Genomic DNA, 23,858 nt, shown 5'->3' with positions numbered 1-23,858 from the left:
CCCTGATCTGGCTGGTTGCAAGGCTTAGTATCAGGAAAGCAGCAGAAACGTGGCAGGGTCAGGTCCACACAAAGCAGGCAAGAGCTGCCCTTTTCAGTAGCAGGTCAATTTAGGTTGACTTTAAACTGACTACGAAACTCTTGTCATTAGTATCTTTGGTTCTAGTGCTTATTTAACAACTGCATTCAGTCCTCTAATATATTCAGTAAACATCTCCATAGCAAGTGGTGATGTCATTTTACAAAGAAGCAGGGATACAGGTGAAGAGAACATAAGTGGCTATTTGAAAGCAAATCTCTCTCTGCACAGGAACCCATTATTTGAAGATCAAAAATTTTATTAATAAAGAGTGTAAAGAGAACAAAAAGAGTAGTAGTGATAAAACTAGCCGTAGCATGCCATGGCTTAATTTTCTAAAAGTTTAGACTAAAATACAGACTCCTCTATGTTCATAATTAGATGTATTAAAAGGCTTAATATTTAAAAGTGCTAAGTGTCGTGTCACTCCTGTGGATAAATGGCATGTTAGAATGAAAGGGACATTGTCTGTTTTCTGATGAAATAGCAGCACTGGTTGTTCAAGGCATGATCACAGACCAGGCAGTTAAGATTTCTCAGTATCTTGGTAAGTTGCAATTGTCTCAGCTGCAAAGCAAAATGGAAGTGTTACATTTAGAAGCATTGTGGGTTTAATGTAAAGTAAGACTTTTAGTTAATATTTTTTGTATAAAAGCAGAGGTGGAAGAGGAGACAACAGAGAATGCTGTGTTATGATTGCTGTCCTAGCTCTGCTTAGTCACACAGCTGATTTGATGAAGCTACTTTGTGCAAAAGTGCATCAGTCAGGAAAGAAAATTAGTATGTTCAAGTGCAAGATGGAAGCTATTTCTCTGGGTGAAAAATCCAGATGCTTGATACTGGTTCAGCTTACGCTTTGTATGACAGCTTCAGCTGTGCTTAGTGCTGTACCTGTGTGTTACAGCATGATGACTGCTGAGCACCTCTGCAGTGCATTTTGGAGGAACACATGTGTACCATCAAAACGAGGTGGCTCATTGATGTGACAGTACATGCAAACACAGGAAACCTATTACAAAACACTCTATTCTCCTTTCCTGTCTGGTCAATAGATATATAGGCATGTCATATATGAGTGTGTATATATATTTCTTTTCCATTCCAGTACTCGGGAGAGCCTGGCATCCAACACTTCGAGTATTGTTGAAAGCAACAGACGTCAGAACCCCGCTCTGAGCCCTGCACATGGAGGCGCAGGCCCAACGTTCAACTTCCGAGCCACTGCAGACCCACCCACAAGTGAAGCTGAGAAACTGCAGAAACCTGCTAACTGCCTGCAAGCTTCTGTCACTAGTGTCTGATAGTCATCCCGCCTCAGATCGTCTGTCTCGTCCTATACAGCAAAGTTTACGACACTGGGACTGATGTTTACATCTTTGGGGAAAAATAAAACAAACATCTCAAACACAGTTTTAGTGTTTACTTAAACTGTGCTGCTATGTAGACTAGGGGCAACAAAGAAATCTTTATTTCAAGGTATTGCTTTTCACATTTGCGGCTCCGTAGCAACAGAATAGCAGTAGGGATAATATGTACACTTTTTGCTTCACTTAATTGTAACTGAGCACATATATGAAAGTCTAGACACTGTAAATGTAATCTGCATTTTCAATGTCCATGCAGTTGCCAACTTCATTTAAAAAAATGCCACAGATATGTGATGCCCCTGGTCAGAAGCTAAACTCTGCTGCAGAGTTGATCATTTTATACTTCAAAAACTGAGCCACTGCTGAAAGTAACCAGCCAGGATCACCATGAGGAAAAACAATGCCAAACATGACAAGTGATGACCTCAGCTCTATCTGTGAATTATTAATACTAATCAGTCATTTTCACTGTGCATTTTTGTGACGCAATTTTACAAATACCTGTTTAAGCGAGTAAAAGGAGGTTTGGGGTTTGTTTTGATTTGCTTTTTGCTAAATACTGAGGGTGGGAAGGGAGGTGGCTTCTTCTTTTGTTTCAAAAGTATGAGAGATGTTTACTTAGTGAGACTTGCTACTTGACCTTCCATAGTCACCAGTGAGGAGGTGAGCCTTTGCATAGAGGGGGGAGTGGGGAGGGAAGGGAAAGATATAACTGTCATGGAGCCACAATGTGGAGTGACACGAAATATATCAAATGTCTTCAGAATAATTCACATATTTTCAAAAGACAATCTAATTCTTGTGTCACTTCTGGTATTGCAACTTGCCATTAATATAAGAATCAGGATAACTAATTTCTTGGAACAAAAATATCCTTTATGATATAAATGACAAGTATGGCCTGAAAAATTGATTTCTTTCTAGTGGAAGGACATAAATCTATTTTATGTAGCTTATTAAATAGAGTGCCTAAATTAGGCTATTAAAAATAGCATACAGTGTAGTGATTATCAGAGAACAAAATTTAGAGAATTATAAACTTCTGGCCTTTTTATTCAGTGGATGTTATTTGCAATTTAGCATTTTGTGGACATGTCTGGTTTCTAGAAATTAAATGTGTCCACGTGGTTTGCAGTAGAAATCGAAGTCCTGTAGGCACAGTACATCCTAATTGCTCTCCCTAAACTGTTACTCCAACGTACTGTTCTAATTACTGCAGAGTAAATTCTACAGATAGTTGGACTCCAAGAGTAATTTTTAGGTATAGGGTCACATTCTGCTCTGTTACTCATGCAACCTGGTAGTGCAACGAACTGACTTTTTTATCAGAACAGATAAACTGGTGAAAGAATAACAAAGATACTAAAATGTGCAACAGCCCAAATTGTTTCATATAAAAGGGACGTTTACCCTATCTAGCTCTTGTAAAACACAAGTGTGAAACCCAACTGTACATATTGAAATCCAGTATTTTCATCAGGTTCTGGTGACATGTATTACTCTGTATACAAAGTCATTTGAGCTTCACTTATGTTCTCTATTGTCATCAGAAGTCTTTACTGAAGATTCAGCCTTATGTTACACCATTGGATATAGTTCATTTACTTATAAAACGGCTTTCTAACTCTGGACACAATCAGTTTCCAGTTCTGTCAAGGACACCCAGTCAATGCACAGGTCTGTTTTCATTTATTTCAGTGTATAATTTCCATTTCATAGGAGCAATAAGACCTTTCAGTGCACATAAAGGAAATTATTGTGCTTTTGGTTGGTTATCAAAGTCACTTGGCCTTTAGCCTTCTGCCTTATCATACCTTCCAAGATGTGCTCTAATTACCATATAATGCTTTGCATGACGCATCTTATTATTCAGTGTGTAACTCCAGCCGTACTTATTCCATGCAAACTGTAGAGTCAGAGTTTCTGTGGGGAATTGTCATATACTATGCAGTGGCTGACTGTGATTTTGTTTCTGAGATGAGCTCTGACATCAGTAGTATGTATCAATTCAGTAAATAAAAATGTCGAAACGATAAAATTTACAGTGATGATCTGAAGTACTAACAGCAGTATTAAAATGTGAAGAGCAAAAGCAGATTTCACCTTTGGGGAAATAATTGTTTGTCATAAGCTGATCAGAATTTATGCAGGCAGCTGGTTGTACAGAAGACATCATTCCAACAAAATGCGATAGTACATACCTATGAACTGTATAGTATGTTATTTCCTGAAGTTCCCAGAGACCAGCAGACAACATAAATGTCATATTAATGTTGACATGGCATTGTACCAATATTAATGTGACTCTTGGAATATGGAATGTAAACAGAAGTTTCAAATAGAAACGTTCTAATCTTGATTTATTTTTTTTCCTTTTAAAATCAACAATGGAATATGAGGAAATTCCATCTTGAGGTTCTTGTAACAAAACCACGAGAGTGGAGCTTGAGTGCTTTATGTCACCCTAATCCTTTGATGAAATCATAGCCTTGTATTACGTGGTTGCTTATCTATCATTCTTCTAATGTATCAATTTAAAGGTTTACAGAGTTAGATTAGGTTGAATCTGTATTGTGTTCAACTGTAAAGGGTCAACACAAATCTGTCGGCATTTTGCACACTTAATATGTATTATTATAATACAACATGTTACTTTTGTGGTAATTTTTTTTACACATATAACTACCTCCATGAATTTGATGAGATGCAGCAACATGAAAAGTGTATTGTACAGAGCAAGGTTAAAAACTTCGAAGCATTAGGTCATGGCGTTCTCTTGTGTGTCAATGCTTGCATATGAAGTCATCATGTTTCCATTGCCACAATTTCCTTCTACAGTGTTGAAAAGATGGCTTTCAGATGAGTCACTTAAAGACTTTGACAAGGCTGCATAATTGGGATAAAAGTGAAAGGGAGGCTGAAACCTTCCATCCTCTCCCCAGTTACTGCTAAATTTCTGCCTGGTAGAACTTGAAAATATATCTGTAATTTAGAAAATTAGAAAAATCTACAGTCTGTGAAATATGATTGACAGTTTGAGGTTTAACAGAAGACACTGTGGGTATTTTCTTGGCAGCCTTCAGATACTTTGGGCCCTACTCTGCCTCCATCTTTGTCAACATTAGACGTCATGGTTTTTCTGAACTGGCAAGGATGTCAAATCAACGCTTCCTTTAATGGTAGGCACTCTGGTCTCTAGATTGTATGCATCTAAAACATTTGCTCCTATAGAAATTGCCAAGAGCCTTTAATTGACTTTGCTGGGAGCAGTATTAGGGTCCCTACTCAAGGTATGTGCCTGTTGTTCAAAGAACATGGGCGAGTTTCCAAGAAAAATTAAGCTGACTTTTGAAAAGTAGCCAGCTGCAACAAGCCACCTTTCAAGAGGGAAGAAAGATTTTTCCAAAAACCAAAGGAAGAAAGTGGCAGTTGAACCTAAGCAGATCACATTTATATACAAATCCCGATTTATGAACACCTTTCAGCAAACCTAGTACCGTTATCCTGGTGCAAATTAACGTACAATCATCAGGTGAGCTAATTTTGCCATTGTAAGTATCTCAGTTAAAAATTAGAAGAAATCATTAGCCATTTGGCTACCTGCACCACTGAAAAATGACTGTTAAATGCGAAACAATGTTCACTCAACTTTAAAAAGTAAAAATGTATTGGAAAACAAACATTTTAATGAAAACCATGGCCTAAGTGTTTGCTAGCAGTAGTCATTTTAAGAAAAGAGAACAAGCAAACCAGTATTCAGAGGCCATCATAAACACAGATAATACTTTGCACTTAAATCACACCTTTTTGCCTGAGGGCCTCGAAGCACTTGACATGGTACCAGCTAACCCTTGTGAGCCTGCGAGTTAGGCAGAATTCACTGACCCTGCTTTTTGTCCAGGCCCGTTGGAAAAAAGCTAAGGCTAAGAGTCTGCAGACTAATTCATTAACCAGTTGCTTTCTTAAAGTTACTGGAGTAGGTTTAATAGTTAACCAAAGTGTTCCAAAGTGTTCCATGTTTATACTCCAAAATTATTCTTTTGATGCATTCACTTTGCTTAAGTAAGAGAGAAACTGCGTTACAGCCCTGCAGACATTCTTGGATTAGCAGTGCCAAAACCAAGTTCAGTCATACAAGTACTGCCAGCACTGGTTTTAGAAACAGTTATGTTAATTAAAAATTTGTTTTTCAAATACATTTTGCAGTGCTTTTCCCAACACGATTGTTCAAATTGTTGTGCTGAGAAAGCAAATAGCACTCCTAATCCGTCATCCTACCCACAGTTTACAATTCTCTTTACTCTTCTGAAGAAAACTGTACAGTATTAGAGAGAAAAGTTCTATTTTTTACAAAATTCTTTAGAAGAAAAAAAGGTATATATCTAAAGCGTTCCCCCCAGCATAAGTAAAGTGCATCGTTCCTGCATGAGAGGCATGCAGTGGACCCACCGAAAGCCAAGCTGGTGCTAGAAGAAAACGGGACTATCACACTTCTTTTATAGCGGCGCTCTAAACGTTGGTTTCAGATACGTGAGTGTAAATCTGGCTTAACTCCCCCGATCTCCCGCGGATCTGAGAGAGATGGGAATGGGTCGTTAACTCCATTGAAGCTCAGTTCTGAGCTGAGGGTTTCCGTGTTCCTCCCCCCGCCCCAAGACACTAAATACGGAGAAGGAGCAGAAGGCCACGCGCACACACCTGGCTCTGGAAAGGCAGCCTGGGCTGAATCCCTGCTGAAACGCACAGCCACCCAGCCGGGATGCCGTGACAGCCGCCACGTGTTCCCCACCTCGGAAGGGTGATTTCCCATGTGGTGCACTGCCCTCCAGTTGTATAGCGGTTAGAGCCACCCAAAGGATACCCACCCAGAAGTATGAAAGGGCCCTTGGAGTAATTGGCACAGATGTTACTTTTATATGTGGAGGAGATTTAAGTTTAAAGGGATCATAATTCTGCAGGTAATTTTCTGTGAGTGACTGAATGTGGCTGTTGCATTAGGTTTAAATGAGTTAATAAATGCAAGTGGGACTTACTGTATGTTAGAAGGGAGTTTTGCAGCCAAGACTGCCTTGTATAAATGTGTTTGCACTGAAAAAAATATTAAAAAATTACTTGGTCTCTGGTTGCTGTAAAGGTCATCCAAGATGGATGTTCTGTTTATATTGTATAGTATTTCATATGAAATAATTGCAGTTCATGAAATGTCTTCCCTAACGTTACTGATTTATAACAGCACATTTGTAACATGGTTTTTATTGTGTCAGTGTACCATATTGTAAATGATGATTACTTGTCATGCTTAGTATAATAATTTAAAGGAAAAAAAGGACAGGGATTTTTGTAAGTCTATATTTGAAAGTCCCTCCATATGGTAATATTGTGTTCATGTTGTTTATGTAGTGTTGTGTGAAATATCCATTTTGGATTGTGTTACTTTTTAAGATATTAAATAACATTTGGTTATATGTTCTAAGTGGATTCTTTGCACTCATCGGTGTTTCTAGAGGATATACTTACATTTCATTTTTGAGAATATACTTACAGTTCTATTTAATGTGCTGTTTCACTCCTTCACTTAGAAGCCTTTCACAACAAACCAGAAATCTCAGAAAACCAAGGGTCATAACAACTTGCTGTGTTCCCCTACACTTTATAAAAGCTCTCTGGGCCATTAAGTAAGAGTGTAAGGGAGAAAATTCACCAGTTTGAAACACGCTGGTTTGGACTGGACGTGAAGGTGACAGGAGCAGGGGGAGTGTGGTCTCCACCGAACGCGTGAGTGCACAGCTGAGATGCACCCGAGCTCCAGGAAATGAGAAATCCATTGTTACCAAGAGCAACAGGTGTCAGGTCCCTCTTTTCCCCTCCCCTCCATACTCATGGGCCAAAATAGGACCTGGTGCACACAGCCAAGAGAAAGGGCTCTAGCAAGGAGGTTTTTTCTTATTTTTCAAAAAAAGCTGACGGGAAAGGCACAAGTGGACAATGTAACATGCAGGTACCATTTTTCCACTCTCTATCACCACGTGAAAGAAGGTTTTGAGGAGGTTTAGGGTTCAGGAGATTTGCCAGAGTTGTGCCATAAGAATTGCTATTTGCCAAGGTCAGCTGTGAGTATTTACAATGTTTACAAGATAAAAAACAAATCTATTGTAGGAAGGTGCTGTCATAAGCACCTTGTCTTGTCACCTACTAATGGCTCATACTACTACTATGCTATCTGTAGTCTTTGCTGGTTCCCCTTCATCCATCTGCTTCCTTTGTAATCCATCTCCATGAAACTGTGCATTTTGAATTACAAGGGGGGGAAAAAAGCCAAAGCCAGGCAGGGTTTGGCTTGGGCTTTATTCTAGCAATGTCCTAGTAACTGCACAGGCAAAGTCAGTTTTGCCTGTTGGTCAGAATAAGACTTTCACAGCTTTTTCAGTATTGCTGGAGAAGTTTGCAAGCACTGTTTCCTCTCACAGAGAGCTTTGTTTCTGATTCTGTCCTTATGATGCACTTGTATTAGGCTGATCAGAAAGTACTGTTGTCCAAAGTCATCTCACTTTTCATCACACTTTGCACTTTAAAACTTTCGTGGAAGGCTGGCTTGAATTCTCCTTATACTTTGCTGACAGCTAAACTGAAGATTTTCAACAAGTGACATCTTTTGGTGAAACATGGCCTATAACATTTTTCAAATGTCTAGGGCTGTTGCTTGGCAGAAGTAGTACTCTTGATTTTAGATCATGCCTTTCTGCTGATAGCACTGAGTAAATTTCCATCCCTCTGTATCTGCTCTGTAGGATAACATTTTTGAAAGGTCTTCTTTCTGGATTTTTCTTTCATCAGCCTCTCAACTGTTTCTTGTCTGTTGTTTTCCTCACAACGTATTTTCTATAATGTACTTCTTCCAATGAATCCCCTCGTCTTCTGGTCCTTTTTGACATTTATTCTCCTGGTATTTGAAGGGAGAAGGGTTTTGTAGCAGTACAAGGTGCTGGGACTTCGATAGCTGCCCGTGGTTTTGTGTGGAGATGGCTGAGCTTGCATTTATAAGCAACTTCCTGCTATGCCTCTAGGTCCTCATGTTTAGCAAAGTATTTTTAGCCCAGCTGTCACAGAAGTGATGAATAGGGACTGGGAACGGGAAATCCCAAGTATTTTTTTTTAGCATCTTTTTTTTTTTTAAATCGTTCATCCTAATAAGCACATAAAACCTAACCCTGTTCTGCCAGCTATGTGAAAGCAAGCAAACAGTAAATAAGTCTACCAGCATGTTTGTGCGTACGCTGGAATAGTTATGTACTTTGCTTGACTGCTTGCTTGCTTAGGGAAATTTGAACCCTTTTGTTTTGAGTTCTCTCCATTTTTCTCGTGCCCCTGCTTGATGCTGCTAAAATTAAGTATTAAGTGCTAAAAACGGTCTATCTGGCAGGAAGCTGCAAAAGTAGCAGCTTCCAATGTGTTCAGTGGTGCGCTGGTACCAAGAAGACAAGCAGGAGCCAGCGGCCTGTCCCATGGATGTAGGCTTTTCTCATGCATCAGTTAAAGGGTACACCAGCACTGGCACTTCAGCTCCAAGCAGGACTGTGCTCCAGCAAGGGCTGTCCTGGTTGCCCATGCTGTCTGTGCTGCAGTTCCAATTGCAGTCAGTCAGTCTTGGCACAGATGGGCTGCACCACTTGCTGATGAAACTTCTGTGCCAGAAGATGCACATCAGGAGCACAGCCACAGCACTGCAGCCCTTTTGGGTCTTACTACCTCAGCTTTTGGAAAATGAGGACCTAGGTAATTAACTTTACAAAGTTTGAATGCAAGTCCCATCCCATGACCCACGTACATGGAACCTGCCCTCACTATGCCTCCCCCCTGCACATCACTACACATATACCGCTGGGCACTGAGTGCCAGGAGCAGTCATCAGGCTTGCAAACTTGAGGACTCAGGAGTGCAAACCTCCGGGCCAGATGAGCCTCGGGATTGTGGGCAGTGACTGGGGCAAGGATAACAGACTTGTCTTTCTGGCTACGACAGGTGAATGCTGCCCCTACCTCACCAGCAAGACCCCCTCTGCCCTTGGCACTGCTGTTCCTCGTAGCCCAGTAGCCTTCAATCAAACCCTGATTCTCAGCTTCCTGATGAGCTGTGGGGCCCCAACCCCTTGCTGCTGCTCACCCCCAGCATAGGGAAGCCATGGGAAGCTCTTCTCTGTCCAGTTCAGTGTGTGCCTCTGGCTGGGGCCCAAAATGAACCTGCCAGAGAAGTCCTATTTAGCATCCAGCTGCAGCAATTTAACATGATTCTGGGGGGCACAAGCTGGTGAAGAAAGTAATTTTATCTTCTAACCAGTGTTTTTATTTGGAAGTACTCACCAGTGGACGCTAGAGATTATTATTAATTCATGATGAAGAAACTCAAGAGTCCCCAGACCTAAGGCAGGCAATATATTTATTACCTCTTTAAGGATAGACCCTTTGCCTTTATGGTTTTATTATTATCTATAACCCAGTATGGAGAGACACTATCTCTCATGCTTTGCTGTTAGACAGCAGATAGCAGTTTCACCAAATCAGAGTTTGGAAAAGAAAAAAGAAAGAAATCCACTTATTTTTGCAGATAGAAATAAGAAAATAAAATCACAGAAAACTAAAGCCTTACAGAATGACAGCTTAAAAAAACTTTCACTGAGTTTAAAACATTCACCTGGAGTAGACTTTCCTTGATCCAGAAACTAGTAATAGACTATTGCGTTGAAATATTTAGACCACTGCAGATTTCTGAACTGTTTGTCTTTCTGAAAATCAGTTTCTTGGGTTGTTGCTGAGGACAAAGTTGCCTTTTTTGGCACTGTTGGTGTGAGTTAGTAGTGGGTCATCAGGTCCAGTCAGTTGAGACCACCAGCTTCGGTCTCAGAGCAGAACAACGAGAACAAGGGAATTGGAGTATCAGGGCTTAAAAACTCATGAGATTTCACTAAAACGAAGAGGAAAACTCGAAGGCAGAGGAATGTGAGGCTGCACTTCAGTAGCTGGGGAGTCATAGTTGGGACCAGCAGTAGGTGAAGAAAGATGTCAATTCCAGACAGAAGAAAAAATCTTTACATTATATGGAAGCCAAAGGATCCTGGGCTTCCAAAAGCCAGCTGAGGCAGGGAACTACATGTGCCTGCATTCCTGTTTTATACAGACCTAAAATAAATAGCAACTGATACTGGAATGTTCTGACAGGCGTCTGTAGTTGTGCTGAAAGATATGGTGTCCCTGAGCAATGCCCAGGCAGGAGACAGGAGACAGGAGGCAGTGCAGCCACTGAGGGCAGCCCGGACTGGGTTCCCTGGAGGTGCCCCATTCACAGGCAGAGTGGGGTCGTGGAAAAAAGGGGTGGAGAGAGATCCCAGCAGGGCCACCTGGCCGTGCTGCCACGGGGATACTCCTCTCTGCTGCCCAAGTGCAATGGCCCTCCTTACTCCTGGTTAACTGCTGGTCTGAAGAACAGCTTGCCATGTTTCACCCACTAGGTAGGAGCTAGGCACATCTTGCAAAACCCGTGAGATACTTGGCACTCCTGGAGATACTTCCCTTTACTAAGGCAGCCCCCTAAAACACAAGTTGTAATTGCTTGTCTCGACATATCAGCCTTCCCCCTCTCTGTGTGCACAGGAGGTTTTTGCTCCTGAAAGTTTTGGACATCCTCAAGACACCCATATTTGTCTTGGAAAAAAACCTTCTCCCTTTTTTCCCCTTCATTCCATGCAATAGCTTGCAGTTTGTTCCCTTGTGAAGGCTGCAGAGCACTTCCGAGTTTATTTTGCATCCTAAAAAACATCTTCTCTCTCCAGCAGGAGAAGGTCTGTGATGCATCCCAGATATTTGCACGTGGCAGCAGTCTCCAGAGAACAGGTTACAGAAGGAAGATGGATGGTCAACCAACAATTGCTTCTCTTGCCACTTCTCAGAGGCAGGGAAGTTTTGTTACTGGTTCTGTTTGCCACACCAGTGTATGAAACCATTTAAACATCACTCGTAAGCATCTCCATTTCTAGCTGTGATTGTCATGGAGAACTGGAGGGGGGGACACAGAACAGCTTCAGATTATTATGTAAGATTCATCTTATGTCTTGGCTTTTTTTACCTACTGCCAGTTCCAAATTAGCCTGTTCCTGTCCATTCAAACAGAAGAAAAGCACTGGCAGACACCACCTCGGCCCTGTGACTGCTGTTTGTGTGCTCAGTATAGCCTCCGGCAGTGTTAGTGGCTCTCTCTGGTTGCCTCCTTTCTCCCACCCTTGCAGGATTTTTGGCAAGGACTGCGTTTTGAGGCTGGGTTTGTTACGGGCCAACTGGGGCCCTCCTCCCTGGCTGAGACCCTGGATGCTGAGCTCATTATAAAATAATTTATTCAGTCTTAGGATGCGTTTTTTATATGAAAGCTCTTAGGCCACAGAGGGTCTTGTGCTGCAATGACTGCCAGTGCTCAGGTACAGAAGTACTGTGAATGGCTATTTTCCACAGTGAAGCTGCTTGTCTGCCTTATTAATTGACATTCTGGCTAGGATGGCACTGTCATGACCCATGCTGGTGACAAGCAGCAAGGCTAGCGGTGGGGGGTGAACACAGAAAAAGAACTCCTTTTACACAGAAAATTTCCTGTGCTTCATCAACACTATGCTGAAAATAGGGCCAATGAAAATAAGATTTTTTTTCAAGAAGTGGCTTAAATACTCAGCTTCACAGAGACAGGCAAGCAGGTGAGCAGCTCTTCACTCTAGAGATCTTTTTATTTAGAGGTTGAAACCGGTAAAGACGTTGCCCACTCTGCCATGTTACTAGCAGCCTCAAATGAAATGCTGTTTTGCTCAGCTTCCTGGAAGCGTGCCAAAGCTTAACACTAGTGGGAACAATCCTTTCCTTGGGGACAAGGGGGAAAACCCCCCCAAAAAAGTAATCTAGATCAATCTGTGCTGACAGCTTTTTCTGAGAAGTAGTCCATACAATTCACAACAAGAAAGAGACTTGTATCAGCAAATTAACTTTGGAAGAACGGACTTTGAAAAGGTAAATGGGGTAAGTCCCCCAACCTGCACTGTGGTAGAAGGTAGTTTCTACAAAAGGCTGTCCTGGTGATACCTCACATCCCATTGGATGTGTGGAGAGAGGCAGGGTAGGAGTAAATGTGGGAAGAACAGCACTGAGAAACTGTGATGACAATCATGGTGGCATCCTTTTCCAAATGGGTTGAGGAGCTCTGGCTTGTACTGATTCATAGTTTGTTTGCATGGCACTATTTTTAAATCTGCTCACAGTTCCTAAATGGAAACCCTAATGGCAAATTACAAATCCCTCATAATTTGTCACGTGTCTGAATTATTTTCAGTGGGAAAAATAACCATTTTCTTAACTTATTCACAGCTGTGAGCACTGGAGATGGTGGACTGATCAGGAACAGTGAAGCACTGTTTGTGACACCTGACTGGATATTGCCTGCTGGATTGGAGCAGACCTGGCTCTCTTTGGAGCTGATTTGGGAAAATCCACCCTTGATCTCAGCTCCTTGCATTTTCTATCACAGGGCATTGCAGATGTTTTCAGAGGGGCCCAGGCCTTCTGCTCCAGACACCCCCGAATGCAGCTGTCCCTTTGGCACCATGGGAAGCCGTGTGATACACGGAGCAGCAGCTTCTGCAGCTTTTGGGGTCCTTCAGTGAGTGGTTCATTTGGAGCCTGTCTGCAGCAGGCATGGGACAGCTCTTGAGGGCAGTGGAGGCACATGGCTGTCACTGCTTAGCCCATCCCACATGACAAGGCACTTCACCTGCCATGGAGCAACCCCCTTCAGAGAGCAGGTTGTGTTTCAGTCGCCTCACCTCTTACACCATTAATTCCTCCATCCTCCCACTCTGTATTCATTTCCTAAGCTGCTCTAGCTGTCACATCTGCACACTTACCAGCTGGTTTCCCGTTTTTAATTGCCCTCAGAGGGCTTCTTCCAAGAGCCACACCTGCTTTTGTGTGTGTCTTAATTTGTCACTGTCCAAACTGGAGCAGCAAGCATTTAAAATTCAGCCTCTGTGAGTGTGTTGTATTTCTTCAAGTGCGTGATTAATTGCTAGGCCTTTTCAGGCTGCATTCAGCTATTTCTGTATAAAACATAGTCTGTCTTTTGCTGGAAAGCTCCCCACATCATGGGTATTAAATATCGTCTTGTCAGTGGGACTTGGGTTTGTTCATCCCATTTGTTCTTGCAGAAAAAGGTAAGAAACAAAAAGAAAGCTCAGGGCTCTCTCAAGTTTATTCTGTTTAGAGGGAGGAAAATAGTTATTTTTCTTTCCCAAAATTGTTCATGTAAGGAAACAGTTGAGAATAGGCCCGGAGAGGATGTTCCAGGTCATCCCACCCAGTCCCTGCAGTAGTGTAAGCAAGCAGGTTGTACAGTCCAGCTCTTAAACTGCTTGAACTCCACCTTAAAAGACATTAAGGGTTTGATTTTGGGTTTTTTTTGTTCTCTTTCACAACTGCTATGGGAATGCTGCTTTAAACTCTTAGTTTTAAGCCTAGAATTATTTCCGTGTTCTATCCGTGCTTGGGGAAGCCCTCCATGGCTGGACAAGGGGTGCTTTTCCTCACTTTTACAGCATCTTCTCAGCTGGGACATGTGCGAGGTGTGGGATGTGTTCAACGGGGTTATGCCTCTCCTACCCCACGTGGGTTACCCTGCTGCCACCCACTGGATGCTCATGGACAATTAATGAGCTGAAAACCACCTTGCTGCCTACTCTGGCAAACACAGAAACAAAATCTTGCACCCCAAAGCTCCACCAGTATGGAGGACATGGAAAGAGTACTAAGGGAGAGTGAGATTTACAGACGGACGGATGGATGGATGGATGGTTACATAGTCAGGCACATAAGCATTTTCAAAAAATTAATTTTGAATTTGTCAGAGCCTCCTTCTGCCCAGGGATCATGTAGAGGGTGGGAGGCACCTCTCAGAAATCAGAAACAGGTCCTCCTGAGTCCTGGCCTGCAGGGGTAAAACTGACCTGAATAGGGGAGCACATAACAGTGAAGGCAAATGTACTGGTTGTTCTAGTGACTTAGTATGAGCAGCACGTGGGACCACTGAACAAAGGCTAAAACTGCCTGTTATGGACACGTGGCTCAGCTGTATACATTTACATGGCCAGGAGCCCTCACATGGAGGAAGCCCAGTGTGAGCAGCAGGTCGGCTCAGTGTTCGACAGGGTTTGTGGATGATCCCCTGTGAGTCCTGCCTGCACTTTGCAGCCTTTGCAATGGCTAGTGCCACCTCAGCCTCCCTTTTTCTATCTGGCAAGGAAGCAATTCCAGTGTCTCCAGCCAATTTTGAGGCTTAGTTAATATTCACCAAACAATATATAAGTGCTGAGTAGTGTTTTAGCGCATTATTAATTTCTTGAGAACAGAAGGCTGCTCAAGAGCTGTCAGTGCCCACTCCTGCAGCCACAGAAAATTGGTCATGTGGGTGATGCCCACATGGTTCCAGCAAAGGATGCTGACATTTTGGGGCTGGCTGCCTGCAACTTCTGATGAGGGACACAGGAACAACTCCTGTGCATGCACTGGTGCCCCTTGCCCCTGAAGACTACTACAATCCTGATATTAAAATGTCTCATTTGCTGCGACTAAGGGAGGAACAAAATGAGCTCTCCAAAGCCTAGCTAAGCCCTGATCTGTACTGGTGTGGAAGGGGGCACTGCATCTTCCCCATCTCAGCCCACTCTCCTCATCCCTCCTCACCTTTTCCTTGCTGCCTGTGACTGCTTTATTCAATTTCCCGGTGTTGACAAAGGCTCAGAGTCCTCATTGAGGCACTGCTGGGACACCTGACCTGAGGATGCTGCATTCAACCTTGTGCCAAGCTGCAAGTGATCACGAGTAACGAAGGAGGAGCTACATCACTCACCCGTGCTGCCCTCTACTCCCTGCTTTTTTGTACGTATTTTGTTTCCCATTGGTGAGATCAGGCTTTAATGACAACATCGGCAGCTCGAGGTGCAGCCTAAGTCCTGACAGTGGGGAGCAGATGCAGGTAATTCCTCTCACGGGTCATTAAGGGCCACGTGTACAGGTGAGCCTGCTCATGCTCCTGTGGAAACCGGGGCAGGAGCAGGCGGGAGGTTCACTCAGGTTGCTACATGGAGGCAGTGGGTTTGGGGCACTGCACCAGGAGGAATCGGCCATAGAGCAAAGGGCAACACAGAGAGGCAGAGGGGAGAAAGAGGAAAAGCTGCGATGAGATACACACAAAGTGAAGGAAAAGTCCCGATCCTTCCTATCCTTGTTAAAGGTAAGGATTCCTTTTATCCCAAAGCCACTGTTTGCCGGGAGGGGCCGCCCGGGGCTGCTCCGCCGTGCTCGGGCACAGCCCTTCGCCCTCACCGGGCTGCACCCTCGCAGCCTTCGCCCTGCAGAGGGCGAGAGAGGCCGTAAAAGCAGCGTGTGAGGAGATCAGTGTCCAGTTCTGGGATCCTCAGTACGAGAGACACATAGAGCTCCAGGGGCAGGTCCAGTGTAAGGCAACAAAGTTGGTCAAGGGACTGGAGCATCTCTCTTACACGGAAAGGCTGAGGGAGCTGAGCCTGTTCAGCCTCGAGAAGAGATGACTAAGAGGACACCTCATCAGTGTCTATAAGTATCTGAAGGGAAGATGTCGAGAGGATGGATTCAGGCTCTTCTTGGTGGTGCCAAGTAATAGGCCGAGGGGCAGTGGGCAGAAACTGATGGATAGGAAGTTCCACCTGAACATGAGGAGGAACTTCTTTACTGTGCAGGGGACCAAGCACTGCAACAGGCTGCCCAGAGAGGTTGTGGAGTCTCCCTCACTGGAAATACTCAAGATCTGGACACAATCCTGTGCCACGTGCTTTCGGATGACCCTGCTTGAGCGGGGAGGTTGGACCACATGACCCACTGTGGTCCCTTCCAACCTGACCCACTCTGTGGCTCCATGATGTCCACTCCCAGCGCCTGTCAGGCCTTTCCCCCTGCCCACTGCCACCTGTCCCTAGCCCGCTGAGTCGATGGAGCACATACAGGTGTTCCAGGGCTGCTGCTGGTGGGTGTCTTCCACCCCGGAGTGTATCTTCAGACCCCGCAGGTAGCAAGTTCTGGCCAGCCAGGGCAGCAGCAGTGGCCTCGTTGCAGTGGTGCGGCTGCAGCAAAGAATTCCCTGAATCCTGGGCAACCTTTGGGCAGATGCCTGGCTGGGGTAGGGAGAAACCAGGACAGGCCTGCTGGCAGCTCATGGTGGTTTCCAGATGAAATTGGCCTGGCAGAGTGGAACTGGGTGTCATTGATACAGATCTGCCAGATTTGGGATACCATCATACTGGTTTACAAGTCCACAGCAACTTCCATGTATTTGAAATGTTATCAGAATAATCCATAGAGCTGTAAACATCTCTATAAAGATTGAGAATTACACTGCCCCTTCAACTGTAACTCTGAAATGTTCTTATTTTTGGGAACTCCCCAATAACCTTCCCTTAACTTAAATGTGTTTTAATACCTGAAGAGAAAATGTTTTTCCATGTAGGTGAAAGTTGGCTTTCAGAATAGCCATTAAAGCCTCCTTATGCTAAAATGGAAGGTTTAAAATTTTTCCCTTCATTAGGCCATGTTTTCTTTTAAAATTCCTGTTGGATTTGCTGCTGCCTGCCCTCTCTCCACAGCCCCACAGGGAAAAGGAAGCAGGGAAATGTTACAAAAGGGGCTTTTCCAAAGCCTTTCAGTTCCTTCAGTTCCTGCCCAGAGCTCATTTGGCCCGTATCTCCCCCTGAGGTGTGGGGTTTAACATCTGACAGATGTTTTGACTTACCTGTTAGGAGGAGGTAACCAGCACCACAACATCTTTTCATTCACCCCTTAGTTGTGAAGTCCCCATAATTATGGAGGGCTCAGGCCGGTGTCTGGGCCAGCAGGAAAGTCTCCATGAGGCTGCAGTCTGTGCAGACAATGTGGGCTGCATCCTGAGGGATGCTGGAGGGCTCATCCGCTGGGCCGTGGCTGGCTATGCCATTTACATGGCCACCAAGCTCACTGGTAGAAAGGCTTAGCTTATTTAGGTGTGAAATTGCCATTTTTGGCACTGTTACAGGGAGCTGACTGAGGCTGATTCCCACGCTGTGTCTGTGCAGGCAATCCCTCAGCACCCTCCAGCTCGCAGGACCCACGCTCATGGAACACGAGGGGAGCATCTCTGGCAGACTTTGCAGCGCTGCTGATTTGAAGAGATTCCTGCTGTGAATTAAAGGATTCATTGGCATACCTGAATTGATTCTCCTCAGCATCTACTCCCTTCCCCTGTGGTCAGTTAGCGTAAGGAAAACAAGACAAATTCCACTGAATAGGTTTGGAGACTTATTAGTCTCTTTACTGAACATTGTTGGTTTGTCAAGCTTAAAGGGTGAGTAGGTCCCCTTGTCCTTGAGACCCATAGTGTTGGTTTTTGAGATCTTATTGCCATTTGCACCATCTACCCCTGGGAACTGGGGGCTCTGGAAAGCCTGAACCAGTGACAATGCACTTGATTTCTGTGCAAGCAGCTGATGTGATGGTAACACAGTGGGCTTGGAGAAGTGGGCCTGGAGAGAGCATCCAAGGCTCACCTCTCTTCTCAGCAGAGCAAAATGTTTTGTCATGTCCATGGGCTAGTGTGAATTACATGTCCCTGGAGGGATGTTCAAAAGATTAAACACTGAAGTAGATCTGGAAAAAAGGATTGCATATACAAGCTACAGTATCTTATGTGATGTATTTAATGTCCCTAATTTACATGCTGACAACTTTGCCATTTCTAAACAATGTTTACATTCATCTTTCTGATAATTAATCAGCACAAGTTTCAAACACTGTTTATCACACTTTGATGCAGCAAAGACAAGAAAGGCAAGATGTTATGGGGCAGGTTTTGGGTTGTTGGTTGGTTGTTGTTGTTTTTTTCAAAAATCTTACAATATTTACAAAAAGATGCATTTTTTTCCAAACACCATTCTTAGGATTATTCACTCATTCACAATCAGTCACTGTATAAAAACATCATTCAGAAATATGTTTTAAAATACACCCACTTCCATTGCATAGTATACAGAAAAATAGGTGAGAGATAAGACACTTGATTTTTGAATGAGAATGTGAACTGATTCAGAGGTACAACATTTCTGAGGAAGAAAGATGCACTTTTCAAAAAATAATGAGCTGTGGTTCTCCCAGAGCTAATGATCTTCTTGAAGGTCTCCTATCAATTTCCCTTTTGCAGACCAAGTATCTTTTACCGTACGCACAATGCTTGCATTAAGGTCAAACAAATCATATTGCAATTATGCAAAAAGAAGATTTACTCCTCAGTACTTGCATGTGGACACTGAGCAAAATGAGTTACACAAAGTACTCACAAGATCAGTGTTGGTTTCATGCTTCATGGCCCATCTGTGGAACAACTCAGTGGACCCAGTTTGTTATTTCCAATTTCTGCTTGTATAACTGAGAAGCTGAATATACCCCTATACCTTTAGAAACTTTCCTTCTCTGTAAGAAGATCTTGGGTTCTGTTCACTGCGAAGAGTTAAAATGGCAGGCTATGGAGGGATTAGGCACTGATGGCATCTATCCTGTTGATTTTCAAACAAAACTTGGTAATTTGGTTATCTTGCATGCTGGTATAGATATTTTTTTTCTTTTTTTTTACTTTAAAAATGTGCTCCAGTGATTTCATTGAGCATGGTCCATTAAAGAGCAACAGGGAACTCTGAACAATAGGTGCTTGTTTTACAGCTACTGCAAATGTTTTGAAAGCACTAAACTGTCTTTTATACTCAACAGTCTAATAACAAAAGGGAGCCCCTGGTGGTCTAGGGGGTAAAGGCGCCGCGCTGTCACCGCGGAGACCCGGGTTCGATTCCCGGTCAGGGCCACTCCCGGGCAGGTGGGGCTCGTTAGCCCTTAAAGGCAACCCACCTACGTCCTGAGGACCTCACTGCCACCGTCCAAGCTCGCTTGGCCCCGGCAGATGAACCTTAGGATTAAAGGGTGGGCTCAGTTCCGCGCACACTGTGTCTCACCTAAAAAAAATCCAATGCGCAGGCTGGAAGGTGTAAAGACCTTCCCCGGATCTTCGCTCGCGAAGACTGGCCATTATAATAACAAAGACTGGTTTTCTCCCTTTTTTTTTCCCAATTGATTTGATGGTTCACTTGAGCTTTAAAAACACATTACATAAATCTTTACAGCTAGTACAGAAGTCTTTGTGAAGTTTAATTTGGTGCTTGTTTTTTTTTTCCATGGTGCAATCATTCACCTTAAATGTGCTGTACCACACATACCTGGATCATGCCTTACTCTGGATCCATAAGAGTAGTAAGTCCTAGAGGTTTGTTTTGAATGGGGAGGGACCTAAATCCTTCCAAAGGCAGTTTGTTGCTGAAAGTTCCCTGTCCAGAGGTATATCAGATAAAGCACTGGGCACTTACAAAGGCACCTCTGGCAACAGCTCTATCCTCTCCTGCTACTTAATCTAACTTTACTGTTATAACTTTGGAGCCCCTGGTGGTCTAGTGGTAAAGGCGCCGCGCTATCACCGCGGAGACCCGGGTTTGATTCCCGGTCAGGGCCACTCCCGGGCAGGTGGGGCTCGTTAGCCCTTAAAGGCAACCCACCTACGTCCTAAGGACCTCGCTGCCACCGTCCAAGCTCGCTTGGCCCCGGCAGATGAACCTTAGGATTAAAGGGTGGGCTCAGTTCCGCGCACACTGTGTCTCACCTAAAAAATCCAATGCGCAGGCTGGAAGGTGTAAAGACCTTCCCCGGATCTTCGCTCGCGAAGACTGGCCATTACTGTTATAACTTTGTTTATGCTTGATAGTATGTGGTGGAAATAATCACTAGGATTAACTGGGAGGGTGGGAGATCTCTCAGTGTAGACCTCTTTTCCCTGCATCAGAATAAAGAGGAATGTGCTGGTCCCCTGGCAGAGGTGTAGAGAGCAAGAGCTGGTAGAAAAACAGGAAGTTTCACAAAACTTCAGAAACACAATTGAGTACAAAACACCAAAAGCTGAGCAGATGATATTATCTTCACCAGGAAAAGCAAAGAAGCTGTTAAATTCAAGGCTTCTTCATCCTACTTTCTCCTGACCCTTTGTGTCCAGATGCCTCTTCATTTTCCCACTGGTTTTGAAGTGGAGGATTTCTCTTGCTCTCCCCTTTCTCAGCCCTCCCCACCGCTGTGGTCCATGAGGTAAGCCAGGTCCTGGAAACATGCAGGGCCAGGACTCATGCTGGGGATAATGAAGAAGGAAAGGCTGAGAGAAGTAGGATCTCACTGCTCTTGTGCCAACCCACCTCTCTTAGCATTATGGTGACTCAGCAAAGTTCTTGGCTCTTTGAAGAATGGGTCAGTATAGACAGGGCTTGGCTGGCACTGTAAGAACATGGGGCTCTGCTGGTGATGGAGCTGGAGATGAAGAAGTAAGGCAGGAAGAACGCAGTTAAATGCAGAGAGGTCTGTCTCCACTCCTGAGCTTCTCAGTACCAGGAGCCAGGGTGAGCGCCTCAGAGAAAGACGCTGTGTGAGATGTGCTTGATGCTCAGAGATCCCCACGAGCACCCACCAGCAAATATTGTGGATAGCCAGCCAGGATTCTGCTCTCATTGCCAGAGCTGTACATCTAGAGAAACAACATCAACTTCCCTGGCTGTGTTTGGAGCATGTTGTTGTTTGGAACATGTTCATGTTACAACCACTGTAAATGCAGAATGGGTCAGATTCACGCCTGGTGGAGCACAGTGGAGGAGTGGGGGACAACACTCTATTAATGAAGCTATTATTCAAATGAAGAACTTTTAAAAAAAAACAGAGAAAAATGGAGTTGCTGGTGACACTGACCAACATTGTTCAGGGATCACAGTAAGGAGATCTGCTTGGCGAACAGGGAGAGCACAGCTAGTGCCAGGGCACAGCTGCTGCACGGGGGGAGTGGTGCCAAGGGGGCTGTGTTTCGGAGCATGCACTCCACCCTGGACCAGGAGCCATTGTTGGGCAGTGGCTGTATTCCTGCCAGGCTGCACATGATGTTGTAAACATCCACGGATCTGATGGGAGGTGCTCGGTAGTTGGATCGGAAATCTGCAGGCAGAAGAGAGGAGTTGACATCATACAGCTTATGGCTCAGTGCTTGAAATATGGGACACTGCAGGGCAAGGGCTCCTGTGCCTTTCCTGGGACTTCCCCAACCGACTGGGATGTGGCACACTATACAGTTTATAGCTATACAGTAACATAGCTCAGCAAAAACATTTTAAACATTTTTGTTCATTACTTTTACTTGTAGTCCAATTTTATTCCGAAAACCAAAAAAACCCCAAATTTTTAAGTACAGGAGTTACTTTACTGGGTATGCTTGGTAGATTAAATAACCTGACATAACTATATTGCACATTCTGCTTTGTTTACACTCCTGTCTGTGATTACACCCTGGTGCTTTGCGGCATTTAAAGGTCCAGATGAAGTGGAAATCAGTGGGTTTGTGTCTGCTCATCAGACAGGTGGATAAAGTATGCTGCAGCCTTCCCAAATAAAGTGCTCTGCATTATTGAGTCCAAATCCACCAACAAAAGAAGAATTTGTGTGTTTCAAGTGGAATTAAAAATTTAGGCCAAAATTTAGGAAAAAGGAGCAAAGGGATAGAGTTATTGTGCTGGGACATCAGAGAGAGGCTGAATAAATCCCTTCACGTCTCTCTGCCCTGTTTCTCCAGCTATTAAACAGAGCTAGAATTCTTCTGTAGTGAGGAAATCCTGCCATCTATTTGTAATTTTTAGGCGTCGCAGAGTGCCACATCAGGGTCCTGACGTGCCAGGGGCTGCAGGGGCAGGGACCATGGGGCTGCAGGGGAAGTGGAACACCAGGGATGGTGGCATTGTACCTGGTCCATATGCGAGGAAGAAGCCCCTCATGTCCATGAGCTCGTTGTCGTAGCCGTGCCAGCCATTCTGCCAGGCCTCCTTCTTCCCCGTCCCATTTTCCCAGAAGGGCAGCTTGTCCCTGCTCTGGGTGACAACAGCAGAGCGTGGTTAGTGCCTGCTTACCAAGCTGTGCTGGGGGATGCCGTGCTGGGGGATCCCATGCTGTGTCTCCATGTGCTGAACCACCCCATCAGGACCCATCCCATGCTGTTGGCTGCACAGGAGCCCATCCCCAGGAGGGAGGTTTAGCTGCCTCAGTGAGTAGCTGTCGACATGAGTAGCCATCTCCGTGCTGAGAGGGGAGGACAACTCATGTAAATTTCTACCATGAGCCCAAAGTACCACAGCTGTATGTGACACGTGTAAGCAAGCTGGTGTCCCTCTCCCCACTCGTGTTAGCAGTGCCACTCTCCCACCCAGCACCATGCTGTGGATTTCTTGGTGTGTTGTTCTGCCCCATATGCCATTGGCACCTTAGAAAAATAAGCCATTTTTGCTCCACTTGACTAGTCAGCCTAAACAATACAAGTATCACCACCACTATATATTTTCTAATTATTATTTCTTCTCCCACTTGTTTTAGTATTGAAGAAATCAGGTTTGTTTCAGGGAACAGTGGCTCTGACCTAAGACAGTCCCTCTCTCCCTGGCCTAGACCACTCTTTTATTTCCTTGCTCAGTGGATCCATGCTTTATTAATTTGTCATTATAAATCTTGTTCTTCATTGCCCTTATTGCACTTAAGTAGTACTTATAAATTCCTTCCTTACTTTCTCCTGCTTCATACTAACAGCTCTTACCAGACTAGCTACAGTGGTGTCATACCTGTCAGAGGAGCAGTCCCTAGGGGCTGATTAAAATGCTGGACCAACCCTGTCCACAAGTTTCTCCTGTCCCGTGGTCCTTAGGGATGGCAGCAGATGTGGCATTCCAGATAGCCCCAAAACTATGGCAGGAATTTTACTTAGATGTTCATCAGACCCTTGACATTAATTCCTCTGGGGAAAATTCTGGTCAAAGAATGGGGACCACTCACTCATGTGGAGGGAACAAGGCTCAGCCAGAGGTGTGTGAAATCCCTCCTCATCCTGCTTTAACTGAAATGTGCATGGGCTTTAGTTCTAGTTTACCTACTAGAAGGTATAAGAAGATATAAATCCCCAGCTTCCTGCTGGGGGAAAAAAGCAATTTTTCAGATACATCCTCTTTATGTCTTTCAAAAAACAACAACAGCAACACAAAAAATCTTCTTTTCAAACAGCTTATAGCTATCCACTAACCAACAGAGAGTTAAAACACCCCTTGAGCATGACAGGGAAGAGCTGAACATCCTCTCTTTAGTGGTTTGGGCAGGAAGTATAACAGAAGGCTCAATTATTGCTTTAAAAATATGACAGGAAACTTTCATTTTCATATCCCATTCATGGATA

At 44.2% G+C, this 23,858-nt stretch overlaps 2 protein-coding genes across 8 annotated transcripts in view; one reads left to right on the top strand and one right to left on the bottom strand.

Annotated features, from left to right (window-relative positions):
• Window positions 1-6,910, top strand: part of STOX2 (storkhead box 2) — a 101,068-nt gene extending 94,158 nt beyond the window's left edge. For all 7 annotated transcript variants that reach the window (XM_050338633.1, XM_050338632.1, XM_050338628.1 and 4 more), the window contains one exon: window positions 1,184-6,910. In XM_050338633.1, the coding sequence (XP_050194590.1) occupies window positions 1,184-1,379 (196 nt within the window). In that variant the 3' untranslated portion in view covers window positions 1,380-6,910. The remainder of the gene's footprint in view (window positions 1-1,183) is intronic.
• An 11,292-nt stretch (window positions 6,911-18,202) lies between these two features.
• Window positions 18,203-23,858, bottom strand: part of ENPP6 (ectonucleotide pyrophosphatase/phosphodiesterase 6) — a 31,843-nt gene continuing 26,187 nt past the window's right edge. Inside the window, 2 exon segments of the mRNA XM_050338635.1 lie at window positions 18,203-21,589; window positions 22,389-22,512. Coding sequence (XP_050194592.1) covers window positions 21,366-21,589; window positions 22,389-22,512 — 348 coding nt within the window. The 3' untranslated portion in view covers window positions 18,203-21,365.

The sequence above is a fragment of the Myiozetetes cayanensis genome, unplaced genomic scaffold, assembly GCF_022539395.1.
Source record: "Myiozetetes cayanensis isolate MyiCay16 unplaced genomic scaffold, myiCay2020 scf7, whole genome shotgun sequence".
In the NCBI taxonomy this organism is placed as follows: domain Eukaryota; kingdom Metazoa; phylum Chordata; class Aves; order Passeriformes; family Tyrannidae; genus Myiozetetes; species Myiozetetes cayanensis.
The sequence above is the reverse complement of the archived record's forward strand: the minus strand, read 5'-3'. Positions and strand labels throughout refer to the sequence as shown.